Genomic DNA, 27,790 nt, shown 5'->3' with positions numbered 1-27,790 from the left:
TGGTCCGTTCAAGAACGCTGTGTTGCCCTCGGATCATTACCCACGCATGTGAATTAAATGAGCATTTTTGGTATTAGTTACGTTCACTGTTACTTTTTACACGTGGTTTTATTGTGCTGCAGCATTAAAATATACTTGATATGATAAATGAAATTTAGTTCTGACAATGTTATTTTTATTTAATGACCCTTTACTGATAAATTCGTAATAAATATTTGTAAAATTTTGTTTTAGTGTTAGTTTACTTTAATTATTAAGTGATATTATGCAACCACATTATGTACAAATACGTGCCCCGGTAAACAGTTCAAATGAAACCGTGAACGTTGCATAAATAAGGATGCCCAGTTTGCGCTTGAACGCACCACTCCTCCCTGTCAGCCTGATAAACTTGTGCGCCGTCAGATGGCGATGTTTTCACGAGGCAGCGGCCGTGTCAGGTTGCAACACATTGAACTTTGGAAGGATTAAGCAGAGTTTTCATAGCGTAACTGAAAGGACAAGTGTGCTGTGTCATGGAGCGACATGTCTGGAGCTGAGTGGGATAGAGGAGACAAAGAATTGTTTCTCAACAGGCGGAGAAATCATGACTGAGTATGTTGAAAAGTCTGGACCTTCTTTTGCTTCATCTACCCGAATTGGAACACACTGAAGAAAATATTTTCATGCACAAAAACCTCGCTGCTTGAAGCGTTTTTGACTTTTAATGTGCCAATTTCTCTTTTTTTTAGATAGACATATGTCTAAGCAGCTGTCATTTTCCTAATTTTCCGAACACGCGTGTTGGTGGATTTGCTTTTGTCGTAACTAGCCCTGCTTTGTTGTTTCCCGATTTATAAATCATATTTTCTGACCACTTATGTTCTTTCTGCTGTACTTGGGGCATAAACCTGAATCACATGTAGCCCCTCCTCTCGGTGCTGCTGACGGAGAGCCACAACACCAGAGAGCTGCAAGTCAGTCTGACACCAAACACAGAGGAAGACAGAGGATCTCCAGAGAATACAGGCGAACGGAACAACAACACGGATAATCTCTCATTTTCTTGGACTTTATTCAAAGGAGTAAAGGGGATCTGCTGATCTTCGTTCTGTAGGATTTAATTGTTGTGCTTGAGAAGAAAACTAAACCTGCTGTGGTTCTTCAACTCTTCATTTACGTGCTGTACTATGGAAGCAGTAAGTTGTAAGCAAACAAGTGTAGTCCACGCTGTAGACATGTGTGCATTGTTAGCTGATTGAACAGTTTATGTCAGAATAATAACAATGGTTGAGCCGGTGGGGTTCGTGGATGCATGGAGAGCCCAGTTCCCTGAGTCTGACCCCCCCTGCATGGAGTTGAACTCTCTTGGGGACATTGAGCAGGAGCTGGACAAATGTAAGTCATCCATAAGGCACTTGGAGAAAGAAGTGAACAAAGAGCGCTTTCGGATGATATACCTGCAGACTCTGCTTGCAAAAGAGAGGAAGTCTTATGATGGGCAGAGATGGGGATTTAAAAGGACACCTCAGATGAATGACGGAGACCCTTACAGCGGACCAGACAACCAGAGGTCCCACATGGAGGAAACACCAGTACAGGAGGAGCAGCAGCAGAGGGGGCCTGGCAAGACAATGAGGTGTAAACCACATCCCGAAGGAGAGATTGATGGTGCATCCCCTGCCAAACAGAAGGGTGGGGTGTCACCTGTCCGCCAAGAGTCTGAACTTCCCGACTTCCCAGTAGGCACAGGCTCAGTGGCAGCTCTCAGATCCAACTTTGAGCGCATCAGGAGGGCCAACTCTCACACAGCAGTGGACGGCAGAGGGTTGTCAGTGGTGGGTGGCCAGGAGAAACCCTTCTATGTGAACATGGAGTACCATCATGAACGAGGCCTGGTCAGAGTCAACGACAGGGAGGTTTCAGACAAGATCAGCACCCTGGGCTGTCAGGCCATGCAGATGGAGCGAAAGAGGTCCCTGCACTCTGTACCAGGGAACCTGTCAGCTGCCACAGGGGACATCAGCAAGGCTGTCCAAAGAGGAAAATCCACTGAGGGTAACTACAGCTACAATGGCTCATATGATGACTCTGAGGTCAACTCACACTTCCTGAAAGACTGCGTGGTCAGGCCGACTGGGGGAAAGACTGATCGGCAGCCAGTGGAGTGCCAGCCTTACACCAGTGTGTATGTTGGGGGGATGATGGCTGACGGGGACACTCGAGTCATCCACATCAGGGACCACAGCATAGAGGAGGATTCGCACCTCACTTGGCCGAGGCGCTCCTACTCTCCAGGGAGCTGCGATGATGTAGGAGGAGGCTACACTCCGGACTGCAGCTCCAATGAGAACTTGACATCCAGCGAGGAGGACTTCTCCTCAGGCCAGTCCAGCCACGTGTCTCCCAGCCCCACCACTTATCAGATGTACAGGGAAAAAAGCCGCTCACCCTCACAGCACTCACAGCAGTCCTTCGACAGCAGCAGCCCGCCCACGCCACTGTCTCAGAAACGTCTGAAGCAGCAGGGGCTGGTTTCTGAGGCCTCCATCATTGGGGTTCGTAAAACAGGCCAGATTTGGCCCAGTGATGGAGACTCCACCTCGTCCAGCAGGACATCTCATAACAGTGTTCAAGGAGATCTGGGTAAGAGACACACTGTTCACATCTGCTCTTCAACTCTTTCTTTTTCAGGGCTAAAAACATCAAAGTGAGTCTAATGGAGTAGAGATGATAAAGACCTAAAACTCACATCAACGGCCCACTTTAATCACTATCTGAAAGATGTCTGTGCTTGCCCTTGGTAGCCCTGATCCAGAATAAGTCACTGATGTGTAAAATGTACCTGCAATCTCTTTAATGAAGTCTTACATTTTGACACTAAATCCATGCTAAAATGCTGCGTGGAGTTAGGATTAAAATGCACTTTATTTTTTAACATAGTTCTTGGGCTTCAGCTGTTTATTTGATGGGAAGTGAGCTATTCTTATTAAAGTGGCCTACAAAAAAGGAGGCCAGGTTTGATAAAAACTCAGCTAATGAGCTCTTTATTTTCTCTCCTTATCCATATTAAGGGAATTCTGGCCCTTTTCTATTAAAGCACTATTATCAGGTGCCATCAGACAGATGAGATGCGCTCTACATTCACTTATCTCCTGTGGTTTTGCACTTCTTTGAGGAGTGTTTTCATTTACTCTTTGTAAGCAGGTCTGTCCTCTCCTTTTCTACCCCCTTCTGCTCTTTGCCCACTGAGTGCTGCAGCACTCTCACAGAGATGCTCTGCCTGAGACAGCAGCTGCCCCCGGGCTTCCCAGTCGCTCGGCCCTGTCCACCCTGAGTGTTTTCATGTCAGCACACATCAGCATTGTTGTCCCTGGTGCAGAGTAATTAACTTAAAGGGGTTTGTCTAGCGTGATAAATTTAGGGTGGCTCTTTGTTATGGAAGGCGGGTCGGAAAAAGCCCTGACAACTCACTCAAAAAAAAAAAAAAAAAAGAGGATCGAGGGGCTTAAAGTGTGTCACGCAGCTTCCAATCAAAACGCCTGCCATTGGTGTTTCCTGTTGTTATGTGTGAGCACAATAGGGGAATCACTCGTTAAGCACCAGTATTGACACGTTAACAATATAACAATGTTAAGTGGGATAAGGAGAGTGGTCTGGGTAACTTGGTAAATCCAAGGACAGCATGAGTGTGAGTGTTCACCCTGTTTGACACACAAGGACACATATTGTCGCTAGTTAGGGCCAAATGTTCAGCAAAGAGGGATTGGGATACAGAGGAGAGGATTGGAGCTGGAAAACTATCTGTCCCTACCCAAAAATAAGTGTTATCCACTGGGTCAGATTAAGCAGATGAGCAGAATGGTCTGTTTTTGTTATATAAGGTGATCTAGTGCAAAGCTCTTTGACACAAAGCATGTGATGATCAAGCAAATAGTCTGTGATATAATCAGTATAAAGTGTAAGCTAGCATGCTGACTGAAATGTTCGAATCCATTCGCTGTGGCTCTGCGTCATTCCACTGTGATGCTGCAAACATATTGTCAGGGCCCTTATAGCTGCTGCTTTTACTCAGAGTGTAGGATGATAACTAAGAACAGATGCAGCAAACTTTTTTTTGTTTTTCCAAATTCATAGTTTTATGGGGAATATAGGGGAATGTTTTTACTTGGATGCTGTTGGCACTCGAGCGTTTACACTCTCATAAATCTTGGTGACTTGGACAGAAGATGAAAAACAGAATAGTTTCAAACAGATGCAGCAGATATTTCCTGACCTATAATCCACAAACTTTTGATCATACAGTTTAATAAAAGTATTAAAAGTACAATTGCTCTGTGAGGCTGCGGAAGCTGTTTGGAAGCAGCATTGCTGGTGCATGTCTGTGTGGTGGGTGTGGTTTTGGAATCTTCCCAGAGGAGGGGGTAGGTTTGGACCGGGCCCTGAGGTGATGCTACTTTCAAATCTTGCTAGCTAATTACCTACCCTGTCTTACAGCAAAAAAAACTACAGTTTTGGTTGTTGTTGAAGTGCGACTGTGAAAATACATAATTAGAACGACAGAACATCCAACCCCCGTGTGGCATCGTAATGGTTGACCTGCTGTGGTTTTCATTGTTATTCTTGCTTGTTCCTCAGACTCCAAAGTGAAATGTGCTGCTGCTGCAGCTATGTGGGTGTTGAGGACGTATTGTGAGAGATGAGAAATAAACTTCCTTTAGTGGGGTCACAAAAAAATGTTACTTTACTATTTCTAAGAAACTTCAACTTGAAAAACAAATTTTCCGGTGACCAACATCACTACTGATGACATCATCAGATGAGGAGGTTGCCAAAAAAACCCTCAGTTTCCACTTGCTAGCCTTTTAATGAAGAATCTGAGGTGCTGGAAGCTCTCTCTCTCTCTCTCTCTCTCTCTCTCTCTCTCTCTCTCTTTCTCTCTCTATGTATATATAATGTAGTAAAGGAGTTTTGAAATAGTTTTCGGTGTAGCTTAGAATATAATTTCATGCTCAATCCACAGCTGTTTTCATAGGTTATGTTGTGCATCCCGTGACCAGTCAACTGACCATGCAGAGTTCCCCCTGTGGTGTTTGACACCTCCTGTTTAAACCTCCACGCTGCAGGGCCTGGGCTGCAGCTTTTGTCCACAGGAGACTTGTTGCTGACATAATGGCACAGCTGCCTCATGTGGACCTTGCTTTGTGGATTACCAAAGTCTGGATTTATTTCCTGATGTTGTAATAACATTACTGTGCACGTTGTTGGATTAGGGAGCCAGTTCGAGGCAAGGTTTTTGCAATAAACTGCTCTTTGTTGTGGTTTGTGACTTCTAGTGAGCAGATGGAAAGTTTAGTTTGGTTGTGTTGATCATAAAGCACTGTGGCATCCACTGAAATCTTTTCAAACAGCCTGGTAAAGTTCACTTAATCTGAGTGTTTTAAAGACACTTTGTGGAGCTATCACACAAAGCTTCATGTGCTGCACACTGCAATAAATAATATTAGTGGTTGTACCTAAATTTAGCATTCTGGACTGTAAGATCTGGTGTGTAAGTGTGTGCCCGCTGCCATGGAATATGTGAGCACTGCAGCTAAGAGAAGAGACGCTGTCCCCGCTGCTGTTGTGGGAGTGTTTCAGTTCCTGGCGTGGTGACGGTAGGTCTCTGCCTGGGGAGAATGACTGCCACAAACAGACCCACGCTGGTTCACCGCCTGTCTGAAGCACCACATTTGAAATCTTTGTGAAAGGAGCAGTCTAAAATTGACGCATCTCAAGGGACTGTTTTCTATGTATAGCAGAATAAGTGTTTCTGGCTATCTAGGCCAATTGTCAAACCCAACTGTGAATAGAGGTACTGATTAGCTGTGAACCTTTAAGGAGGCCAGCTCTCTGATGGGTTTATTTTGCCATAATTAATTATCATCAAGACACTGACATGCCTGTGGCTCCATTGGCTTTCTGAGGGGTCTGGTTGTTCAGACATGGTTAATGGGACAGAAAAGAAAAGGTTAACTTAAAGGCGAATAACCATAATCAGATTCGCAGTAGGGTGAAGATAGCAGAGGATAGAACGTAGTTTCTGTACGTCGTCAGGTCCGTCTGGGATGGCTGTGACATTAATAGAAAGTGTCTGTCTGAAAGGTGACGGAAGTCTGTCTGAATGTGTCGGCCTCAGAGCAGAGGTTGGCACTAGTTGCTGCCTCAGCAGGAGTCACACCAGTGCCCGTCCACCCTTCCTGCTAATTGCAGACTCATGAATATTTGAGGTCCCTCATGGAAGCCCAGACAGGGCTATCATTGTACCTGGATATCAACGTGAGGTTTGGTGGTCAAGGAAGTCAAAGAATTCAGCCTCTCCCTTTCCTAAAGTAAACGTAAGCCTACAAGAGGAAGTGCTGGCAGCTCCCAAGTGCAGCCAAGCCTGCCTTTGAGTATGTGTGTGTGTGTAAGTCAGACACCTGTTCTTCTGTGCAGTGTACTGGGTAGAGTGGTCAAAAGCTGGCAGGCCATCAGTAGGCCAGGCCAGTCAGCGCCAGCTGCTCTCACAGTAAAAGTCATGAATAGGCTTTTTGTTCCTGTTCCTGGAGAACAGAATAAAAGTAGTTGTTTAGAAACTATGCACAACAATTCACACTGCATTTCTCTATTACCTCCTTCATTCAATTACTAACATACATGTTTCCACAGACAAACCTTTACAGAAAAAAAAATGTCCGGCATGTTCTCGAGGCCGCGGGCCTCCCTCGGCTCGGTGATCCTCCCTCGTGCTCGGCCTCAGCCCCCCGGTCCTGCAGGCTCAGCTCCCCTCTCTGGTCCCACTCAAAGGGCTCTCTGTGCTGCTGGCTGGCTGGCAGGCCAAGTGTTTATGGAATGTCTCAGCTGCTTGTGGGGTGTGGGGAGGAAACAGCTAATGAAATGTTAAGTGTTGTATGAGTTCACCTCTCTCACAGCAGCCTGACCTGTGGAGCTTGTTGTGTCACCGCTGCAGAGAGAATGTTTAGGAGCAGCAGAGGCTGCGGGATCCCAGCATCTGGTTCATTGTGTGGATCAAGCTCCAAAAACATGAAGCCTGTATTCTCCATTAAGATTAATTAAATCCTTGTTATATCCCCAACGTATAACATAAACCTTCTGCTATAAACAAGCCCGGTTAGCCTAATGACATCACTATGACAACCGACTCAACAAAGTTTCTTCACACTAGAGCAGGTATTATATAGCCTGACAAAAAAGGCAACAGCAACCCAGCTCCTAAATTAAAACACATTGTTTATGTTATAAATTCAAACCAGATTGTTGTCTCAGAGTTGGTAAAGCTCCTTCAGATTGCACAGCTGTTTTCAAAGCCCCATAAGTTTTCCAAATCTTAACCTTTCTTAGCTAAAAACCTGTGTTACTAGGCAGATTGTGACTGAGCCAATAACATTAGAACACATCAGGTGAGGGGCCAATCACTAATGTTAAATTCTGTTCAGACATGCAGATGAATATTTTATTAAACCAGCAGGTCACTCTGATTTTTCATGTCACTGCTTATACTCCTGAACAGGGTTCATCATCAGTGGACAAGCAGAGTCAGCAGATGTGTTATTTTTGTGTGCCTGCTATGAAACACTAACATAAGGTTATTATTGAAAACATAAGTCTGGATCATTCTCAGGCGAGATATGAGTTATGCTCTCCTTCCTCTGTATAACCAGTGGATGCATGTGCACCATTGTCTGTTTATTTTCACAGACTGGAACAATTATCAGGCTCCCCTCCTTTCTGTTATGCGACACATTACAGCTAAAGCCTGACCGCTCTGAGCTATTTCAATATACGCTGATTAGTAGGTGTGCTGGGCTGGGCGGCACAGGCCTGACCTACACTGCTCAATGACTGGCACTAATTTTAGGCTGCCCTACAACAGATCAGAGGCGAGCGCTGGTGGGCCTTACTGCTTTCAGCAGCTCTGTGGTATGAAGAGCCTCCCAGTCTTCAACAGACACTTCACATGAGCCAGGATGTGATGATGTTGAGTTGGCTAACTTTGTTAGCGTTTGCCAAAACATACAGCTGGTGGCTGCGTTCGACATGAGCCAATCACATCAGGTTAAAGGTGCACACCACCAATTTTACACGTCAAAGCCCATTTCTTTATTGTTCTACTTTTCTAAAAGAGTTATTAAATGCTTTTTATAACATGAGATGTTTTTATCCCCATTACCTGGATTTATTTGGAATTGCATCATGTGTGGAATGATCCATGTTGAGCAAGGATTCTTTTTCAGGTTCATTTTTGGTCTAAGACTGTATGAATACAGTTTTTTAAGCTCAGTATGCAGTCATGTTAGCTAGTTCCTGAAATACACAAGAGGGTGCAGCTTGAGCATAGAATGTACATCTGTGACATATGGAGGAGCCTGTGTTACAAACTGGGGGCATAAACATGGGGGCACTCAGCACTGGTCACACCTCTGGAAAGATTCACATTATAACATGGAGATCTAGAGAGATTGACACATTTTGGAGGGCAGCCTTTAGTGGACATTTGAGGAACTGCAATCTTGGCAGCTGTGTGTTTTTTGTTCATAGCTTCTTGGAGGTCGCTTAACGCCACAAGATGACATGAAGTCAGAGTTTGTGTGGCTTTGACCAGGTGCCGTGTGATGGATATAGGGCATCCACATAGTTAATTGCAACACTTTGTATTCAGCATATGGAGATTCTTGTATTACAATGTAAAGTCTACAGGTGTAACAGTTATAGGAGAAGTTAGGGGTCAGGGCCATAGCTGGAAACACTGATAAACATGTACAGTGGGAGGCACAACATGAAGGCACACTCAGGTCTTCATCTGTGCCAAACACCTGGCTAGAAGCGCTGAATGTTAGCATGTTGTAAAGCTACCATAAAACAGATAACACACATTTGATTTACTTAGCATCTGCATTTGAGCATAGTAGTCATGAACATATTAGCATTCTGATGTGAGCTTTGTGCTTTGTAAGTCAAATATTTGCTGTGCCTCTGTGAGCCTGTGAGACACATCAGTGGGTTTGGATTTGGGTCTGACAGATGTGAGTATGTATCTGCCAGAAAGGGATTAATGAAATATGATTTAGAATTATGAGTATGATCCTATGTTTTTGGAGCTTGACCATATACCTGGAACTACAGTGGAATCAGAATATCTTGGCTTCTATTGTGACCTGTCTTTTGCAAGTCCCATCTATAGTGGAGCACAGTTTGGTGCCTTTAATCATGAACAAAAAAGCTTTGTTGTAGGGGGCAGATTAAAACAGACTCACTGTAGTCTGCAGACCCAGTTGTCGTGCATGACAGATAAATCCTTCAGGATTTCCCCACTTGCCAAGAAATGGGGGAAATTAAAGGGCCCACACACTGGTGTCACCATGTCAGGTATCTGAAAGGCCGTCACTCAGCCAGCTCCCTTCTGTGTGCTCTCCCTGGCTGTGCCGTCTCCCCAGCGACCTCAAAGTCTGAAGAGGAATCCATTTGCTGGAGCCATAAAGTGGTGCTATGCTTTTAACAACATCTCACATTGGCATCTTCTGCTGCTTTTATATCCAGAGGTGTAACTTTCCTCTCCAGATCTATACAACCATTAGAGGCAACAGAAAGGCCATTTTTTTGCACTGCTGTAAATTATGGATGCTTAAATCTCAATTCCAGCCATTTCTGAGTAGGATCGATCAGCACATTTATTTATTTTTGGGAGCTTGTGATCTAAATTTCTGTCCATCTGCTGACTGATCTTTAGGTGAAGGGTCAATATGTTCACAGCAGGGGAGCACTAAGAGCGCTCTGATTCTGTCTGGGCACCAATTCTGCATTTCCCCTCTGGTGAAATGGTTGGAAATATGGATGTTACTATTCTAGTTCCAGCTCTTACTGGGTTCAATCAATAGGTCTTTTTTGTTCTGATTTTTGGGAACTGCTGTAAATTTGTTCCCATCAGGCAAACCAAAATGTACAGTAACAGCACTGGTAAATTAAAAAATAAAGATTTAGAGTGAGACCCAAAGCCTCTGATTGCATTGCCTTTTCCAGAACAAATAGCTGGCTGAGACTTTCCTATTATTGAAGTGCACTGTTTTGATGGAATGTCATTTAGAACCCGTTCAGTCCTAAAGTAAAGTCAGAAATCTACCCTTCCAAGGGAAAGTCGTCTCTTCTTTCACACTGTGTCGGCCTCATGTAGCAAAATAAGACCACATGATTATTTCTGTGATAGAGAGTCTGTTCCTCTGCCGCACATCTGTCACTCCCGTCCTGCCTGTTTATCGTAGTTCATCTCTATGGATTAGGATTAGGGCTTGGGATGTGTCTTTGCTTTGTCATCAATAGGTCCAGCATGTCTGTGGTAATAAACATCTGCGATTGTGTTTAAACGGTGGAGGAAGGAAAAGTGCTTCACGATGACTGATTATTCTACAGATGCAGGCCGGCTTAGGCACCGGTTGTTTGGTCCCCATATATATCTTTGAGCTCTATTTTTAGGTGTTGTGATAAGGGTTGGTGCAGGAAGGCAAGACACTGTGCGTCATGTTTTGAATGGTGATCCAGACGAATATCTCACCTTTAGATGATTTAAGTCAAGGTTTAAGTAAATTTACGTTAAAAGAAATTCTTGAAAAACACAGAATTACAGAGTTCCAGTCCAAAACAAAATCAGCTTCTCTCTGATCCGCACAGCTCGCAAGCACAGCTGTCAGGATCAGCAAGCTTATGTAATGTCATTAGAGTGTATTTATTACCACTCTGTTGCACAGTTGAAACCACTTTAAGCTGCATTGAGTTGTGTATGTGGCAGAGAGGGACTGCTTTACTACCACTCAGCTACTGTAGGTGTGGGATACTTTGTATTGTGTAAGTCATTAATCAGTTACTGCTGAATGGAAACAAGATAACAACATGAATGTGTCGCTTACATGGAAAACTTGGCTGATCCAATCAAAGCCGCAGATTATGCAGGGTGCGACAGATGTTCATGATATAGCTTTATGAAGATAAAGGGATGAAGAAGACATTGCAGTGCATGTGCTGTGTGCCAGTTATACTATTTTAGAAGGTATTTTTGATTGAACTTCATGGTCATGTTCCAAAGTTGTTTACAGTGTATAAAAAATATCTGAGTCACCTTACTGATTAAAGCAGAAACTCGGTTAGGTTACAGGTAATGGTACAATAGAACAAACATTATATGGTCATATGAGTGTCACACTACAAATACGAGAAATTGTTCTACAAAAGGGCAAACAACAAAATTGTCTGCACACAACTGTTAATTCCATCCATCATCCAAACCCGCTTCATCCTGCAGTGCAGGGTCACGGGGGGCTGGAGCCTATTCCAGCTATCTACAGGTGAGAGGCAAGGTACAACCTGGACAGGTCTACAGCTGTTAATGGTACTGTATAAATACAATTAACATACATCAATGACCCCATTCTCTTCAAAATAAAGAGGAAATCACCACAGCCATGATAATGATGGAAATATAGAAACAATATGTATGTATACATTTGTTCTTTTGTATTTTTTAATATTTGTGTTTTAACATGATGTCAACTTTAAGTGCGGCGTAATTGCAATAGAGCGTAATATACATAAATGATAATACTGACATTCAAGAAGTTCCTTTGGGTTTTAGTGTAATCTTTTTTACATCATTGTATGACACAGTAGAATCTTCATCACCCTTAAGCACATAATCCTGTGCTGTTGGCAGTGTAGGTGAAGTACAGGTGAAGATACAGAAGGTAAATAAAACCTACGCTTATGAAGCTGTTGGCAGTGCTTTATTAATTCTGTGTTCCTCTGAGGAAAGAGTTGGAAAGTTTTTGATGACCACAGGCATAATCGACTTCCTGTGGAGCGCTGTGGAATAATAATGGTGATGATGTGATTTCCATCAGAATGTCATGTTGTAGCTTTGTAAAAAAATATAAGGAGGAGTGTTGAGGAATGCATAAATAACTGTTTGCTTTTCAGTAGCTTATTGTCGAGAAATGTTATGGTCCACAGTAGCTTAATGCTGTAAAAACTATTTTAACTAATGAGATTTTTTTTTGTCAAATATTTTTCACATACAAACAAAGAGCAGTGGTGAACATTCTGGTAACGGAAGACCTTTGTTCATGTTGTACAAATCTGTCTTTAAGCGTGAAGCCCTCAGGTCTTTAATTATAAAGACGTCTCTGTCTAGCTGGAATGTAAATATGATAGCTGTGCTCATGTGTGTGGAGTGGGAGTGGGAGCTGTTTGGGAAAAGATGACCTTGTGCAGAAAGCCTGTTTCCTCTTTAAAGCAGATGAATTGCTGAATTTTCCGGACAGACCTGCTCGGACACTTCCTCAGTAGCAGCAGTGGCGCTCACTAAGGATCTATTGTCATGTCCACTTTCTCACACTGGCCATAGCCAAAAACGTTCTTATAAAAGACACAACAGGCTCAGTATTTAAGACCTGAACACATTTGAAAGCTTTCTCTTCACTGGTTGTTGTGTGGAGTGTTTTCTATGCTCTGGTTGTTTCTTTAGTTAGGTTAGATAGTTTGAGCTCTGACACTGCTGCCTGAGAGAGGATGTGTTATTCATCCATTGCCGGGCCTGATGTATAATCTGAGTGGAGCACAGAGTGGCCTTTCACATGGACTTCCCCCAGTGCTCTGAAGCTGTTTGGACTGCAGTAGTCTCTTCCCCGAGCAGTCAATACAGCTCCCTCCCTCTCTCCACTGGGCCCACTGTGTTTGTTTGAGCCCTTTGTCACGGCCTCTGTGGATGTCATCCTGTCAGTCCGCCTGTCGTCCAGGCCTCTCTAGGGAAACTTGTCTTCATCTTCCCCCAGTTTCCGGAATCCTCTCTTTCCTGTTTTCAAACTGAGGTAAACCAGTTTTGTAGCCTCTCTTTAACATACTTTAATCCACCCCGCTAGACACACCACATTTTGTAGCACTGCTGATCTCTAAGATCTGAGATCTCTGCTACACACTTGACGATAATGACGATAATAATAATGATGAGTGCTGGTGAGTCAGGGGTGGCTGGCGGTAATTGCAGGATGCAGATGCTGTTGGTTCTCATCTTCAGGGTGTCTTAAAAAGTCTGAAATGACATGGGTAATGAGCACAACATATTCTTCTGTCTTGCTACACTTGTTTGTCAAGCACATGTTGGCTGTGTGTTGCAACAAAGCCTAGACCGAATCGTTTTTTTCAGACCTATAGAACGTCACAGGTTTTCCGGTTCTCCTGTGCGGGTGTTTGATTTCCTGTGATCCTCAGCATAAAGCATAAAAGGAGACACGCTGTGTTTAACAAGGTGGGCATGAGCAGAGCACGTGAGATGCTCATGCTTTTTCACAGGCTTATCCACTCGCCTGGTGTGAACCCTCAGCAGCTGGGACATGCTGTGTGGTAGATTTGTGTGGGTCAGAGGTTTATGAAGGTTGAGAGGGTCAGGAAAAGACCGCTTATTGTTTAGTATACAGTCAGCTGAGAATACAGGCGTAAAAGCTGCCGTTAGATGTGATGTATTCACTTTAATTTGGAGGTGTCACACGGGCAAATACAGCTTATTTACTGTCGATACTACAGGTGTAGCGCAAGCGTCGTATGTGACCACAAGTGAATGCATACCTTGTGCAACATTTGCTGGTTTGTTTTAGTTCTAAAGGTGGGAGATCTTAATACTAGATCTGCTGTTGATGTTTGTTTCCATTACCGATTGATTTTCCATGATTAAGCAATCAATGGTTTCTGACGTTTTTTGGACAAACCAGTGGAAAATGTCCTAAAAAGTTCCAAACATCCATGCATTGACTAACTGTTTCACCTTTAACACCTATGAGGACCTTTAGTGTTTGTCTGTTTTAACCTTGCACAAAAACACTCAAACCTCACCACCCTTCAGCGGACTTTAAAAATACCTTTTGGCCTGGAGAGGAGGCCTTGTGTAGATGCCTGTGGCTCACCCTGTGAGTGAGTTGTCCACTTATCGTAAGGTTGGCTTTATCAGTTCAGCATTACTGCTATAGACATTAAGTAGTGCAAATTTTAGGTTTAATGGCCATTACACACTTTGCTTATTTGGATAGCCTTAAACACAGTGTACAAGTAAAATCATACACTTTATCATCCCACTTAAATACTCCCTCTGTGACTCTATCAAAAAGAATTAATGCCTGATAACACAAAAGTACAGAATTCTCGAGTTCTAAATAACTGTGTTAGCTCCACCCACTTTATTTTGTATTGAAACCATTATCAGATAACAGACGTCTAACTTGTGCTGTGTTGTAAATTGCTGTGTTTTCCGGGATGGTACTCTGTGCAGCTCCGTAGCCTAACAGTTTAATGGCACACCATGTGACTATTGTCCTTTGTTTGTATCTCACAGAGCCCTACAATGAAAACCCTCCATCATATGTCTATGAACTGGAGCACTCAGAAGAGCATCAGCCTCGCCACGACCCCCTGTCCTTCACTGGTTCTCCTTCATCCTCGCCACGGCTCCGCTCTAAAAGCCGGAGCAGCCGGGTCACCCAGTCCTCTGGTTCTCTGGAGTCCACGCTGTCGGTAAAGTTTCTGTCCACAGCACCACAGTCAAACATCGCTGCTGCATTGTCCTTCACTGTCCTTCACTGTCCTCTCTGCATGCACCCTTTAACTTGTTAGGTTGCTGCTTACAGTGCTGAGCATTGCTACTGTGTACATTATGGAGTAACAACCACACACTCCTTCTCATTTTAGGTAGTATTTTTTCAGGTCTTTTTTATTTAGAGATGTTTTTTCCATAACTGCCTTACCAACAAGAGAATGTTTCTGATGAGTCCTCATTTCACGTTTTTCTGCTTTTGAACCAATCGCTTGATTTGAAATGACACAAGGCCTGCATTGTAATGACTGAAGGCAGTCACTGTTACTAAGCACTAGGTTTGGTTGTACTAATCTTTTATAATCATAGTTCTAGTGTTTCCAGTACTTTTGAAGAAGCTTACATGTGAATAGACTTCCCATCACTGGGTTACATTCTCATCTTCCAAATATTGTTCAAGCTTCAAATCCTCCTCCAGTTCCCATAATGCATTGTGATAGCATGTGTCGTTAGACTTTGCCTACAGTAGCAGACATGTTAAAGGTTTAGAGTGAGTGTCATTGACTGTCATTGTCATTCTGTCATTGCCTCTTTGCCATAATCAAGATCTAGCTCATTCTTCTTCCACATCCCACAAGTTTTCTGCTCCTGTCTGAGTTTCATGTGGAAAATACTAGGTGCCCTTCAGCATGGCATTCAAACAGCCAGCCCAGCTGAGGCCTCCACACAGGCCAACAATAAAATACTCAGTGCACCATACAGCTCCCAGATGGAAGTGCTTTTCAGTGCTAGAGCAGGGCGTTGCTGAAAAACACCATTCATACTCAGCAAACATACTGTGGATGAACAGATGTTTAAAGAAGATCCCCTCCCCCTACTTCTCTGTTCCTGTCCTATCTGTGGTATTCTTCTCCTCTGATGTATACACTCGGTGATCTTCAAAGCCTAAATCATGATGGAAGGTGGAGGGGCTCGCTCAGAAACTTCATTTCTACTGTATGTAGCACTGACTCCAGTGAGTTTCGTACTAACATGATGGCTCCCACCGGGATGACGGATGTGTTTGACCTGTTTGTAATAACAACTTCAGGACAAGAAAGACATTTGTCTTCCTTAAGATGCTGGGAGTTTGTGGTGTAGGCCTCTTGGAATGCAACACTCCTACAGAGTTTAATCAAAGCTGATCTTCCCTAATCCCACAACAGGGGTTCATGGAGGTGTTTGAGTATATACAGTTGATATATTGTGTTGTCACCTTGACCCTTCAAATTAAGAGAATACCATCTCTTCATAATGGCTAATTACTTTTCCCATCTCTTGTGTGTATCAGGTGGAGCTTGACCACGAGAAGGGCCTGGAGATGAGAAAGTGGGTTCTGTCAGGAATCCTGGCTAGTGAGGAGACATACCTTAGCCACCTGGAGGCCCTATTGATAGTATGTGTCAACCCTCTTCACTCAACACACAAGTAGTTTCCCAGTGGCTGCAACAAAATATGATTAAAGTGAGACAGTTTATCATGTTCAGAAAAACCCATTGGTTTTATTACATCTGTATAACTTCTAAAAAAGAAATAACACAGTTTTAGATTATAGCTGAAATCAGCTGATATAGCTACACACAGAACTTTAGCTAGATCATCTGCTAGCTTTTAAAAGAATAAACACCACTTAGTGTTTGTGGAAAAATATGGATTTATAAGCAATTAAACTGCTAATATTTAGTTACGCAAACTGGCTCTAAGTTTGTCCTTTCTGGGCTACTGTAGACATTGTACATTTGAACGGTTGTTATTATTTTTTAGCCCATGAAGCCCCTGAGGGCTGCAGCCACAACTTCCCAACCAATGCTGAGCATCCAGCAGATAGAGACCATCTTCTTCAAGGTGCCTGAGCTCTATGAGATCCACAAGGACTTCTATGATGCTCTGCTGCCCCGAGTCCAAGACTGGAGTCACCAGCAGTGTGTGGGCGACCTCTTCCAGAAGCTGGTACATGAGATTTAACTTTGTTCTCTTCAATGGGATGGGAATTCCATCCACTTCCACTTTGTCACCTGCTGTCATGCATGAGAAATATCACCATTAAGTTGAATGATGTAATTTTAGAGAAAAACATGTCACAACAAAGTTTGAGCTTAAACAGCCTAACCTTGTTATTTCACTACTGTTTGCCAAACCTGAATAGAGCTGAAACAAAGCCAACAAAGGAAAGAAGGAAGTTTGAGAGCAGTGGAAGACAGAGCATCTGATCAGCTGATAGGACTGAACGTTTGATTTGCAACACTAGCTGTTTAAGTACCACATAAAAAAGTCAGGAACTCAGTTCAGTATTATTTCAGCCGATTGAATCCATGTATCAGATAACATAAAAGCTCCAAATTGCATGTTATCCATCAAACAAACCACCATTCGTCAAGTCAGTAACATTCAAAAACTAATTATAGCACTCCTTAAATATCACTCCTTGATCATTAATGGGAGATTAAAGAGGGGAGATGTGCACCGGGAGTCTCTGGCTGTAATGTAATGCTCAGTGGATCTTGCAATGCACATCTGAGTAGACTGCCTGGAGTCATCTCCTGGCCAGATAAAAGCCCTGCTCCACCACATGACAGGACATAAAGGAGTACAAGGCACTGAATAGGAGACTGATGAATAAGAGTGACTGAAACACGTCCACATGCGGACACGTGAGCAAAACACTGATACACAGCTGGAGCTGCAGTGTAGCTAGTGGCCCTCACAGGCTGCTATGGAATGGGTGTAATCTGTACTCTGCTTGTGCCCTGTAGGCCAGCCAGCTCGGAGTGTACCGGGCCTTTGTGGATAACTATAAGGTTGCTGTGGAGACGGCAGACAAGTGCTGCCAGGCAAACGCTCAGTTTGCAGAGATATCTGAGGTATGTAATCACGCTACGCACAGCGGGACTGCAGCATGAAAGTGTTTGATGTTGTACAGCTGTCTGGGACAAGTGATGACAGGGCAGTTTTCAGCAGTGCTCACAGTATAAGAGCTGCACTGGCGGCTGTTTGTTTTAATTGCTCTGTGGGGCAGTTACTGTGATTTAATGAGGATATTTTTTCCCTCACCGTTCCCTCTGTTGTTATCTTTCTCCCAGAATCTGAAGGTCAAAAGCACAAAGGACTGCAAAGACCAGTCGGCGAAATATTCACTGGAAAGTGAGTACCGAGTCAAATGAATTGCCAGCCTCCACATTAATCAATGTTGCTATAAGTAGTTGAGCTGTTGGACTGACGCTTCCTCCTCCGCAGCTCTTCTCTACAAGCCTGTGGACAGAGTGACGCGCAGCACACTTGTTCTGCATGTAAGTCAGTCCTCTAATGAATAATCTGAAGCCTCGTTTTCTCTGCATGAAGACAGCTTTCAATTCTGACTTTATTGTTTGTCACAGGACTTACTGAAGCACACCCCCTCCAGCCACCCGGACTACCCGCTGTTGCAGGACGCACTGCGGATCTCCCAGAACTTTCTGTCTAGTATTAATGAAGAGATCACTCCACGCAGACAGTCGATGACAGTTAAGAAGGGAGAGGTCAGTGTCGGTGCTCGGGCACTTTCATAGATTGTTTATAAAGATGGTTCCTCCCATCCATGACATCATCCATGGATTTTCTGAAGAGTGGTTTTTAGAGCCCCGTGAATAACTAAACACAAAAATCTAGTGTCTAAATCTAATCAGATATCTATGGTCTGGTCCCACTACACTGACTCCCCAGGGCATCCACTTTTGGTGCTATGCTTACTGTTTACAATTACAAAAGTAGTACACAACTTTGAGTTTGTTTCTGATGACTGAAATACAAAACTTACATGCTGCTGCCTTTTACCAGCTCTATAATCTGAATGCTGATCAAACATGAAGCCAGGTAGAACTCTTCAGTATTTCAATCAATAATCAAAGATAATATGACATGTTATGGGATAATTATAGGAATTATACAACTTCAGGTTTAACTTTGCAGTTTCGTTTGTAGAACTCGAGACTATTGCACAGCTTCCTCCATGTCTTCACTTCTGATGACAGTAAAAAGCTCAGAAGCACAAGGTGTCTGGAAGCTGCAGTAAAACTGGAGTGTGAGTCAGGTTTGTGGCTGACTCATCTCAGCCTGTCTGCTGTAGTCGTGAAGGAAGCGGAGCATAGAGGAAGGTCGTGCGGAGCAGTGCAAACCCTGGAGGCAACAGGTCTATCCGTTCTGCAAACCAGGAAACTCCGTCAATTACCTCTCCGCTCGCTCCCATCGCTCGCCATGGTGTCAACTTCACTTCCCAGAAGTGACCTGCTGTGTGTCTTATCAACTTCACTGTGTCACCAGGCTTTTGCACTGGGTGTGTACAGACTTACCCATGCTTCCTGACCCCTGAGTCCCCCCCCACCCAAAACACACACACCATGCATCTCAGGGCTCTGACTCAGATGACCTGATGGAGCACTTCCTCTGTTTTTTCTGGGAATTGGTCCTGCCCACCAGAGTAGGATATTATAATGTTCTTGGGAACATTCTTCTGTATATTATCGAGGAAGTCTGAAATCCCACAAAGAGATTGTCAGATAACAAGCCAGGGCATGACAATCGGTTTAAAATTCTGTATTGTTGTTGTACGCGATCAGCTGGTAACTAAATTTGCATCCATTGTTAATGTTTCGCAACATAGCAGCTTGTAATTACCTAGACCATTTTAACTGTGAGTGTGTTTAGCTTTGCTATCTGTGCATGCCTCAGTGCTCAGTGCCTTATTACAGTGTAGCATGCAGTGTCTGTGCGGTGACAGCTCTTGTTGTTTCCATTGGATTATTGACTATTCGTGGTCACGTTTGTGTTGTTGTCAAAACAATAAGCGGATATAACCCGGCCACCTCTTTTTGAAACCAGGACAGTGCTGTGTGAGCACAGTATGTCTGATCAGCCAGAGCGGAGCTGAGAGTGTGCAGAGGAAAAACTATGCTGCAGTGATTTCCTTGTTTTCGTCAGACTGTGGTTGGTGTGGCATGGCAGAGTCTCACGTGGGCAGCATAGTTGTAAACAGCCTCAGCCCATAGGTCTGAGGGCTCGACAGGAATTCAGATGCACGAGATTAAAGGGAAAAACTAGTGCCATCACATCTGACCTCAGGGTGCATGGTTTGACGGCAGGAGTCCAACGAGCAACAATCACAAACAAAGAGGCTTAAAGTGGCTGAATGCACTTTCTGCATTAGGAGATTCATTGTTTTCGGTTATATTGTTTACTTCGAGGTTATTCATGTTAAAAGCAGCAACACCGCAGGGTGTGAGGGCATGTCCAATCACCATCATGAGACCAATAACATCAACATAAAACTTAAATTACGATCCAGTATTTGAGGTGGTTTCCTGTTTTCCCTTTCTGCAGAACCGTCAGCTGCTGAGGGATCGCTTCATGGTGGAGCTGGTCGAAGGCTCCAGGAAACTCCGTCATGTCTTCCTCTTCACTGACCTCCTGCTCTGCACCAAGCTGAAGAAGCAGGCTGCTGGGTGAGTCAGGGTCAGCGTCCAGCTTTAGGCTTAACGATGCAGATCCGTGGGTTCAGGTCCCTCCTGGGGATAAGAGTTACTCATCACTAAAAATTGTTTTCACTAAAAAATAGAGATCAGTATATAAAGGTTGTAATTTACTATCAGTTACTTAAAGGAACAGTTCACCACAAAATAGTGTATGCACTGAGCTGCAGTGTTTAGGAGAGAGGGATCACTGTCTTCTCTCCAACATTATGGATCAACATGTGCTTTAATACTTCTACTTATATCACACCTTCCTTTAGAAAAGGGCAACAGTATGACTGTAAGTGGTACATCCCACTGGCTGACCTGACCTTCCAGACTATTGAGGACTGCGAATCCAGCCCCATCCCTCTGGTGCAGGACGAGGAGATTGATGCCATGAAGATCAAAATCTCTCAGATAAAGAATGAAATCCAAAGAGAGAAGGTGAGGATCCTTAAAGCTGCTGAAACCAAAAATACGAGGAAATCATAACAGGATTTAGCAGTCCGTGTGTGATTTGTCCTAAAATAAAATGAGGAACTCGAATATTAGCATGCGAATGGTGTCTAGACAGCAGGCCATGTGCTACATCAGCTTTGTTACTCTTTCTCTGCAGAGAACCACAAAAGGCCCAAAGGTGATTGAGCGACTGAGGAAGAAGTTATCAGAGCAGGAGTCACTGCTGCTTCTCATGTCACCCAACATGGCATTCAGAGTGGCTAACAGAAACGGCAAGGTGTGTCAGAGAGGCTTCCTATTCAGGGATATTTAAACAACAGTACTTTTCCTGCAAAGTATTGTTGGAAACATCTTGCACTCTCAGTAACACTTTATATCGTTTGGTTTACTGCTGCCCTCTGCTGTTGACAGTGTAAAATTACAGCACAGCAAAAACATGATTACTCTTGTTTTTCAGGGTTTCACATTTCTAATTTCCTCTGATTACGAGCGTGCAGAGTGGAGGGAGATCATCCGCGAGCAGCAGAAGAAGTGTAAGTTTTGTGTCATTGTGAGGCATTGTGAGCATTATTACATTTATTATAATTGTCCTGTTCCTCCTAACAGGCTTTAAAAGTTTCTCTCTGACCTCTGTGGAGCTGCAGATGCTTACTAACTCCTGTGTGAAGCTGCAGACTGTTCATACTATCCCCATGACCATGAATAAAGAAGGTAAGATTCACTCTGGAGGAATTTGTGCACCTTAAATATCCTCTCTGTATTGTATTTAAAGTTTAAGCTCTTTTGTTGACAGATGATGAATCTTCTGGTTTATATGGCTTCCTCAATGTCATTGTCCACTCTGCATCGGGACTCAAACAGAGCTTAAGTAAGCCTCTTTTTCCTCTTCTTTTTTGACTAGAAATCATCTCACTGATAACTCTAGAGGTTGCACATGGTGTCACATCATCCCCGCCCTCCCTCCCTTTCTCTTCTTTCTCTGCGGCTGTCAGCTGGGAGGGCAGCTGCAGGAGAACAAGTGGGATTAGTCAGGAACACTGTGTACAAGCCGCCTCAAATATTTTTGGGCTTTTGAAATCATGCCTGCTCAAGCAACTTTGCAGTCCCTGTCACAAACTGTGGTCAGGAAATAGCCAGGGGCTGATAGTGTTTACCAAACAGTAATGTTAGGGTTGTAAAGTGAAAGTTCTGTTAATCCAACAGTTACTGTAAACCTGCTTGTGCTTGCACCTGTTAGACCTGTACTGCTCCCTGGAGGTGGATTCCTTCGGCTACTTTGTCAACAAAGCCAAGACACGTGTGTACAGAGACTCTACAGAACCCAACTGGAATGAGGTGAGAATCGTTGTCCTTATCATCAATAGTGATGGAAACTTGTGATACTAAGGCCAGTTTTGAAAAACAGCATAGATTCTCTGTGCAGTGGACTGAAACCCTTTCTCTGCTTCCATTCAAGGAGTTTGAGATTGAACTGGAGGGCTCTCAGACTCTGAGGCTTCTCTGCTATGAGAAGTGCTGCAACAAAACCAAGCAGAACAAAGAGGATGGAGAGATGACAGACAAGATCATGGCCAAAGGACAAATAAAGGTACAGATAATTAGGGAAGACCTGGCTGGTTCTATTGTAAAGACATTTCCTTTAAAAAACGTTTTCAAGAACATACTTTGTGTAGAATTTCTGCAGCCAACATGTACACCAAGCTGGCTCTCTTGCATTTTAGACAAAGACAGACATAGTCCGAATATCTTAATATCATCATTTGCTAACTGTTTGGCAGTGCTCTGGTGGACATCGGGTTACAGTCTTTAGGGAAAACACTGTGTGGTATGAACTTTCTACTCTCTTGATTGCAGCCTCTCCACAGTGGTGTGTCTTATGTTTGTTAGCTAATCCAGCCCTGCGGGGGGGCCTGGATTTTACTGTTGAAAAGCCAGCCAGGGTTTGGACTGACCTAATGTAGCTGCTGGCGATGGTCCACAGTATGACAGAGGGAGGGGAGCACAGAGCGCTCTATGATCAGCCAGTGAAGGGATTTCCCTGCTGGACAGGTGGGTCAAAACACAGCGGAGTCTTAGAGGACAGAAGCAGGGGGGCTGCTGGCTGTCAGGTCCATGCTTCGGATACAAGGCATCAGTCAGGTATTTAAAGCAGTTTCACGTCTGAAATTTCAGAAATTATTAAAAAATATTCAATAAAGACTAAGGCCTGCTGTATGAAAACAAACAATCATTTTTAATAATGATAAAAGCTGCTGGAAATGCATCTGTTCATATAGCATGGATTTAAATAAAAGTAATGCGTCAGATATGGGGAGGACCAGGCACGTGTTGGTTCCAGTGCTAAAGGTCACCGGTACTAATCAGTAATTGGCATGAGAGGATGGTGTTTAGACTACCTGAGATGCTAAACTACCAGCAGGCCTCCTCACAGCGGCAGGCGTGAGCACATTGGTAATGAGGGTAGGAGGGGATTCTCAGGAGTTAATCCTCCAAATCCATCTGGGAAGTAGAACAACACAGAAGCAAGCGTGGTGGGCAGGCTGCATGGCTTTGTTCCTGTTCCGGCTCCCACTGGAATGAACGGATTTATCTAACGATGCTGAAAAAGTTCTGTTAATGTTCGGTGAAGATGACCGGGATTCTTCACGGGGACTCGATCAATGGCTTGTATCCAAGGAAGAAGGACTCTCTGCTTTTGTTAATGTTTAGAAATTAGCGATATCTCCACAACAGTGCTGCTTTCTTTTGTTTGTGCGTCGTCGGTGAGGCAAAGTTTCAGAGCTGAACAAAACGCTCATGCCAAAAAGGATGAGTGAGAGTAATCCTAACGAGGAGGAGAGTGTTGATCAGGCCAACAGTGGACTAGAAGAAGAGGGAGACGTGGCTCTGAGGAAAGCCCCAGGTACAGGGGCCCGGCTGTGGGACAGGGTCCGCAGCAGTCTGCTCAGACCTAAGGTGGGACCAGTGGGAAGTTGAGCTGTGCACAGACCTACCTGGTATATTTTTTAATGAGTTCCAGGAACAAACCTGTCCCTGGTGATTCTCTGCAGATATTTAAAAGCCTGTCTGAGTCAAACGTATTTCTGTGGGGCTTGACCTCTTTGGAGATTTAGAGGACAGCGTGGTACGGCCTGTGATTGTTGTTTTTTTATTAATATGTCTTATGTAAGAAAATTGATTTTCACTGAACAAAGGATTATCTGAATGAGATTTGATGGTTTCTTGGGTGAAGGAACATCTGCCGTGTTGGACAGGCTCTTAGTGGCAGGGACATGATGTTATCGTGTTACTCACGTCTGATCACTGTAAATAGAGGCTGGCAGTTCATTGTTAGTAAGGTGACTAAGAGAGATTAGCGGCACGAGTCACCAACAGACCAGGCGGTGTGAGGTAATTAAACCATTAGTGCTTATGTTTACTTTCGATGCAATCTTTTATGATTACGGTACTTTTACTATTTTAATACCTTTTACTAAAGTTTATATGGACAAAAATAATCTTTATCTTTATTTAATTGTTTAATGTGTTTTTAGCTGGATCCTCAGACATTGCAAAGCAAAGACTGGCAGAGGACAGTCATTGCCATGAACGGGGTAAGTACCAGTCCATAGAGAAGAGGCATGGTAACACAGAAGTTAGCTTTTGTGAGAAGTGAGAATTTATTGTCAGAATAAATTAATTTTTTTTAAGTGCATTTTTTCCCTGTCCATGTTTGGCATTAAAGGTTTAGCACAGCATCTTTTTTATATACCTCACTATACTCAGGAGTTACTGCTACAGCTGCAGTGATCATCCTGTCACTAGTAGCTCTGAGCTGATACTGTTAACTTTGTCACACTGTTACCACACTCATCAGTTTCTTTGGTGTGTTTCAGATTGAGGTGAAGCTTTCTATGAAGTTCACCAGCAGAGAGTTCAGCTTGAAGCGGATGCCTTCACGGAAACAGTCCGGTGTCTTTGGAGTGAAAATCAATGCTGTAACTAAGTGAGTCAATGATCCGGTGTGTGTGTGTCATACATGTTATATTTTGATGTTTTATACACATTAACATAAAGGACTTGCTTGGGTTAGGATTCATTCTTAAAGTTCTGCTTTAATCCTGTAAGTCAAATGGCAAAATGGAATCCAGTATTCCTTCATCGTACGAGTTACACCTGTGTTTTCCTCCACAGAAATGTAAAACAGACATATTGACAGTTCCTCTAACTAAAGCAAAACCAGACCACACAGCAGTTAGCAGTGGCTGTGTACAGTCTTTATGTAAGCAGCCTCTTTAAGCCTTGTTTCTGTGTGACTGTGTCCTCACCAGGCGAGAACGCTCCAAGGTCCCTCTCATTGTGCGGCAGTGCGTGGAGGAGATTGAGCGGCGAGGGATGGAGGAAGTGGGCATCTACAGAGTGTCTGGGGTCGCAACTGACATCCAGGCACTGAAAGCTGCTTTTGACTCAAGTAAGTTTGCTCTAAATTTAATTGTGTGTGTGTGTGAACAAAGACTGTGTCTCTGCAGAACTGGCTCAAGTGGCCATGTTGTTGTATTTCTGCTGTTTTTCATGACTGCCTTCTCATCTGTCTTGCAGACAACAAGGACGTCTCTCTAATGATGAGGGAGATGGATGTAAACGCCATTGCTGGAACCTTGAAGCTGTATTTCCGAGAGCTGCCGGAGCCTCTTTTCACTGACGAGTTGTACCCAAACTTTGCTGGAGGCATCGGTCAGTCACCACCGCTCTACTGTTGCATCAGTTAAAGGGGCATAAATGTGTGTTTTGACAACAGTGCAGTCATGTGTGCGTTTGCCTTGCAGCTCTGTCTGACAGCGTGGCCAAGGAGAGCTGCATGGTCAACCTGTTACTGTCTCTACCAGAACCCAATCTGGTGACCTTCCTCTTTCTGGTGGATCACTTAAAAAGGTAAATCATTTCCCTCAGAATGCCACTTGTGATCTGCGTCTGCAGCATTAGAGGAATCGTGTGTAGTTGTAACACTTGTTGAAAACGATCTGCAGAAGGAATATGCAGAGTTATCTTAATAGGACATAATTCACAAGCAAAATCCTAATGAAGTCTAAGGACCTAAATTCAGTGACGTAATGTTCCTGTTAATACAGATGATTCTCTGTATGAATAACAGCGTCACATTCATCCAAACTCCAGAGCTGATCTGGTCAATTAATTAGCTGGCTTACAGTTTGTAAATGACTGTACTGCTAATATTAGCTAATGTTAGATGGATGTAGAATTTCAGGGGCTGTTTCCAGCCAGCTGTAACTTTGCTTTGCTGTATACATGTGACAGTTTGTGCTGTGTAATCTTAGCTTTAACTTAAATGGTAAAGTGTATAATCAGTAGGATAAGAGGGTGCAGCTACAACAGGATGCATCCTGCAGTTCACTTAACAGCCACAGGTGTCACTGTTTGTGATGAACCTCTCGAGCAAGACTATAGATGATAACTATTACATTCATTCAATTATTTATGAAGTGTTTTGATTATATATTTGAGTCTATTTTCTTTTGCTTTGTTCTTGTAGGGTGGCTGAAAATGAGAGCGTCAACAAAATGTCTTTGCATAATCTGGCCACTGTTTTTGGTCCCACTCTCCTTCGACCCTCTGAAAAGGACAGCAAGATCTCAAACAGCTCGCAGCCAATCTCCATGAATGACAGCTGGTCTCTGGAGGTCATGGCTCAGGTAAAACTCAAGTCAGGATAGTGATCAGTGGTGATATTTGGGACTGGTTGTCTCGGTCTGATCGCCTTGCTGTGTCTTGTAGGTTCAGGTTCTTCTCTACTTCCTTCAGCTGGAGAGCATCCCAGCACCCGACAGTAAACGTCAAAGCCTTCTGTTCTCTACTGAAGTATAACCCCAAATGTCCTGGAAGAATGTCGGCTGCTGAATGAGGTGGATACTGCTGAGCAGCCTCAGAGGCTGCCAGTAGGGGGAGCTGTCAGCCCACTAAAAACTGGAGACACCCACCGCGACTAAAGCCATTTCTTTAAGAGATGTGTTGTGTTTTGTTTACTTCAAAGTAAACCTGCTGTGTCGGTTAAAAGACATCCCTTTATGATGTATGGACTAAATATAAATATATCATTCCTTCTAACTTAAATTTCAAGAAGCAATATTTACTGTACTTTACCATCCCCCTGCACTGTTCTGTCACTGTGCACATTAGCTCAATAGTCAGAGGGGGACTTCTGCTGTTGCTGGATTTGTTTCTGTCGGTGGATGATGGATGAATGCTGTTGAGTGATTGATGTTTTTCAAATATACATGTTTTTTTGGTTTCCTCCCCAGAAATGTTTGACTTGGTTTAAAGCTCACCTGTGCCAATGTCCCCCTGCTGATGACCAATAGAACATTTCAGTTATCCTAATGTTTACACATGCCGTCTGAATTTTGTACATAATTTAATTTGAGACTGTAAGCTGTAGTTATCACACATCAACATGCAGGCATGTTGATCTAACTGTTTTGAGGTGTTGTTGTTGTTGTTGTTGTTTGTGTGCAGCGACCTTCACAGGTTCTTGTGGTGGTGTCCGAGCCAACGTTCATGTAGATTTTTTTAGGAGGGGGTGAGGTGAACGAATATCATTCCAGAAAAAAAGCACAGCCTGTTTTTTTCCACCCTGTGCTTCACAGTTGTGTTTTATCCACATTTTTTTTCAGTTTCTGTCTGAATTGTTTTTTTTTTCTGCTGGAGTTAAAATATGTGTATTGCTTTCTGCATTTCACCGTTGTAGTATTCATCCTTTAAAAATAACAAAATCACACTGCTGTAGCCAGAGATGATCTGAAATACCAAATATTTCCCTGTAGGACCGCTGAAGCTCAGTGATATACTCATATCCAAATACCCTGAGTTAGTAGGAGGGGGATCATCCACAGTATTACTGTCAGAGCTTTGTGCAAATACACTGTGTGCTTACATTCATATTCTCTCCAAATCATTACAAAGACCTGTAGTGGAGTCTGTAACCTTAAATGATTCAAGATAAGCAATAATGCTTAGTAATTTTTAGGATGACCACTGAGTCATGTATGTATGATTTATGTAAATAAAAACTTGGTAACCACTTTTTTTGTGTGCATCTTGTTTTTAAAATGATAATTGTACCAAAGCCAGTATGAGTTCAGGCTCTGTGGCCCTCAGCCGCCAGAAAACAAAAAGGTTAAACAATTTCCTTTCTGGAGTCCAAAGATACAAACCTCTTTCAACAAAATTA

The 27,790-nt window shown here is 43.4% G+C and overlaps 1 protein-coding gene across 1 annotated transcript; it reads left to right on the top strand.

Moving 5' to 3' along the window:
- The first annotated feature begins 439 nt into the window (after positions 1 to 439).
- si:dkey-91m11.5 (PH_BCR_vertebrate and RhoGAP_Bcr domain-containing protein) lies at positions 440 to 27,640 on the top strand. Its single transcript, XM_028414081.1, has 23 exons — positions 440 to 2,625; positions 14,387 to 14,565; positions 15,915 to 16,019; positions 16,388 to 16,573; positions 17,377 to 17,484; positions 17,704 to 17,764; positions 17,858 to 17,910; positions 17,998 to 18,138; positions 19,976 to 20,097; positions 20,385 to 20,550; positions 20,723 to 20,842; positions 21,023 to 21,098; positions 21,172 to 21,276; positions 21,359 to 21,433; positions 21,803 to 21,900; positions 22,022 to 22,153; positions 24,099 to 24,158; positions 24,441 to 24,550; positions 24,876 to 25,015; positions 25,144 to 25,278; positions 25,371 to 25,476; positions 26,096 to 26,255; positions 26,338 to 27,640. Exons 1-23 carry the CDS (start codon positions 1,266 to 1,268, stop codon positions 26,425 to 26,427), a joined length of 3,888 nt encoding a protein of 1,295 aa, XP_028269882.1. The 5' UTR covers positions 440 to 1,265; the 3' UTR covers positions 26,428 to 27,640.
- The last annotated feature ends 150 nt before the right edge of the window (positions 27,641 to 27,790 follow it).

Source organism: Parambassis ranga, chromosome 9 (assembly GCF_900634625.1).
Source record: "Parambassis ranga chromosome 9, fParRan2.1, whole genome shotgun sequence".
NCBI lineage: Eukaryota > Metazoa > Chordata > Actinopteri > Ambassidae > Parambassis > Parambassis ranga.
Note: the sequence above shows the minus strand (reverse complement) of the source record. Positions and strands in the feature narration are given on the sequence as shown.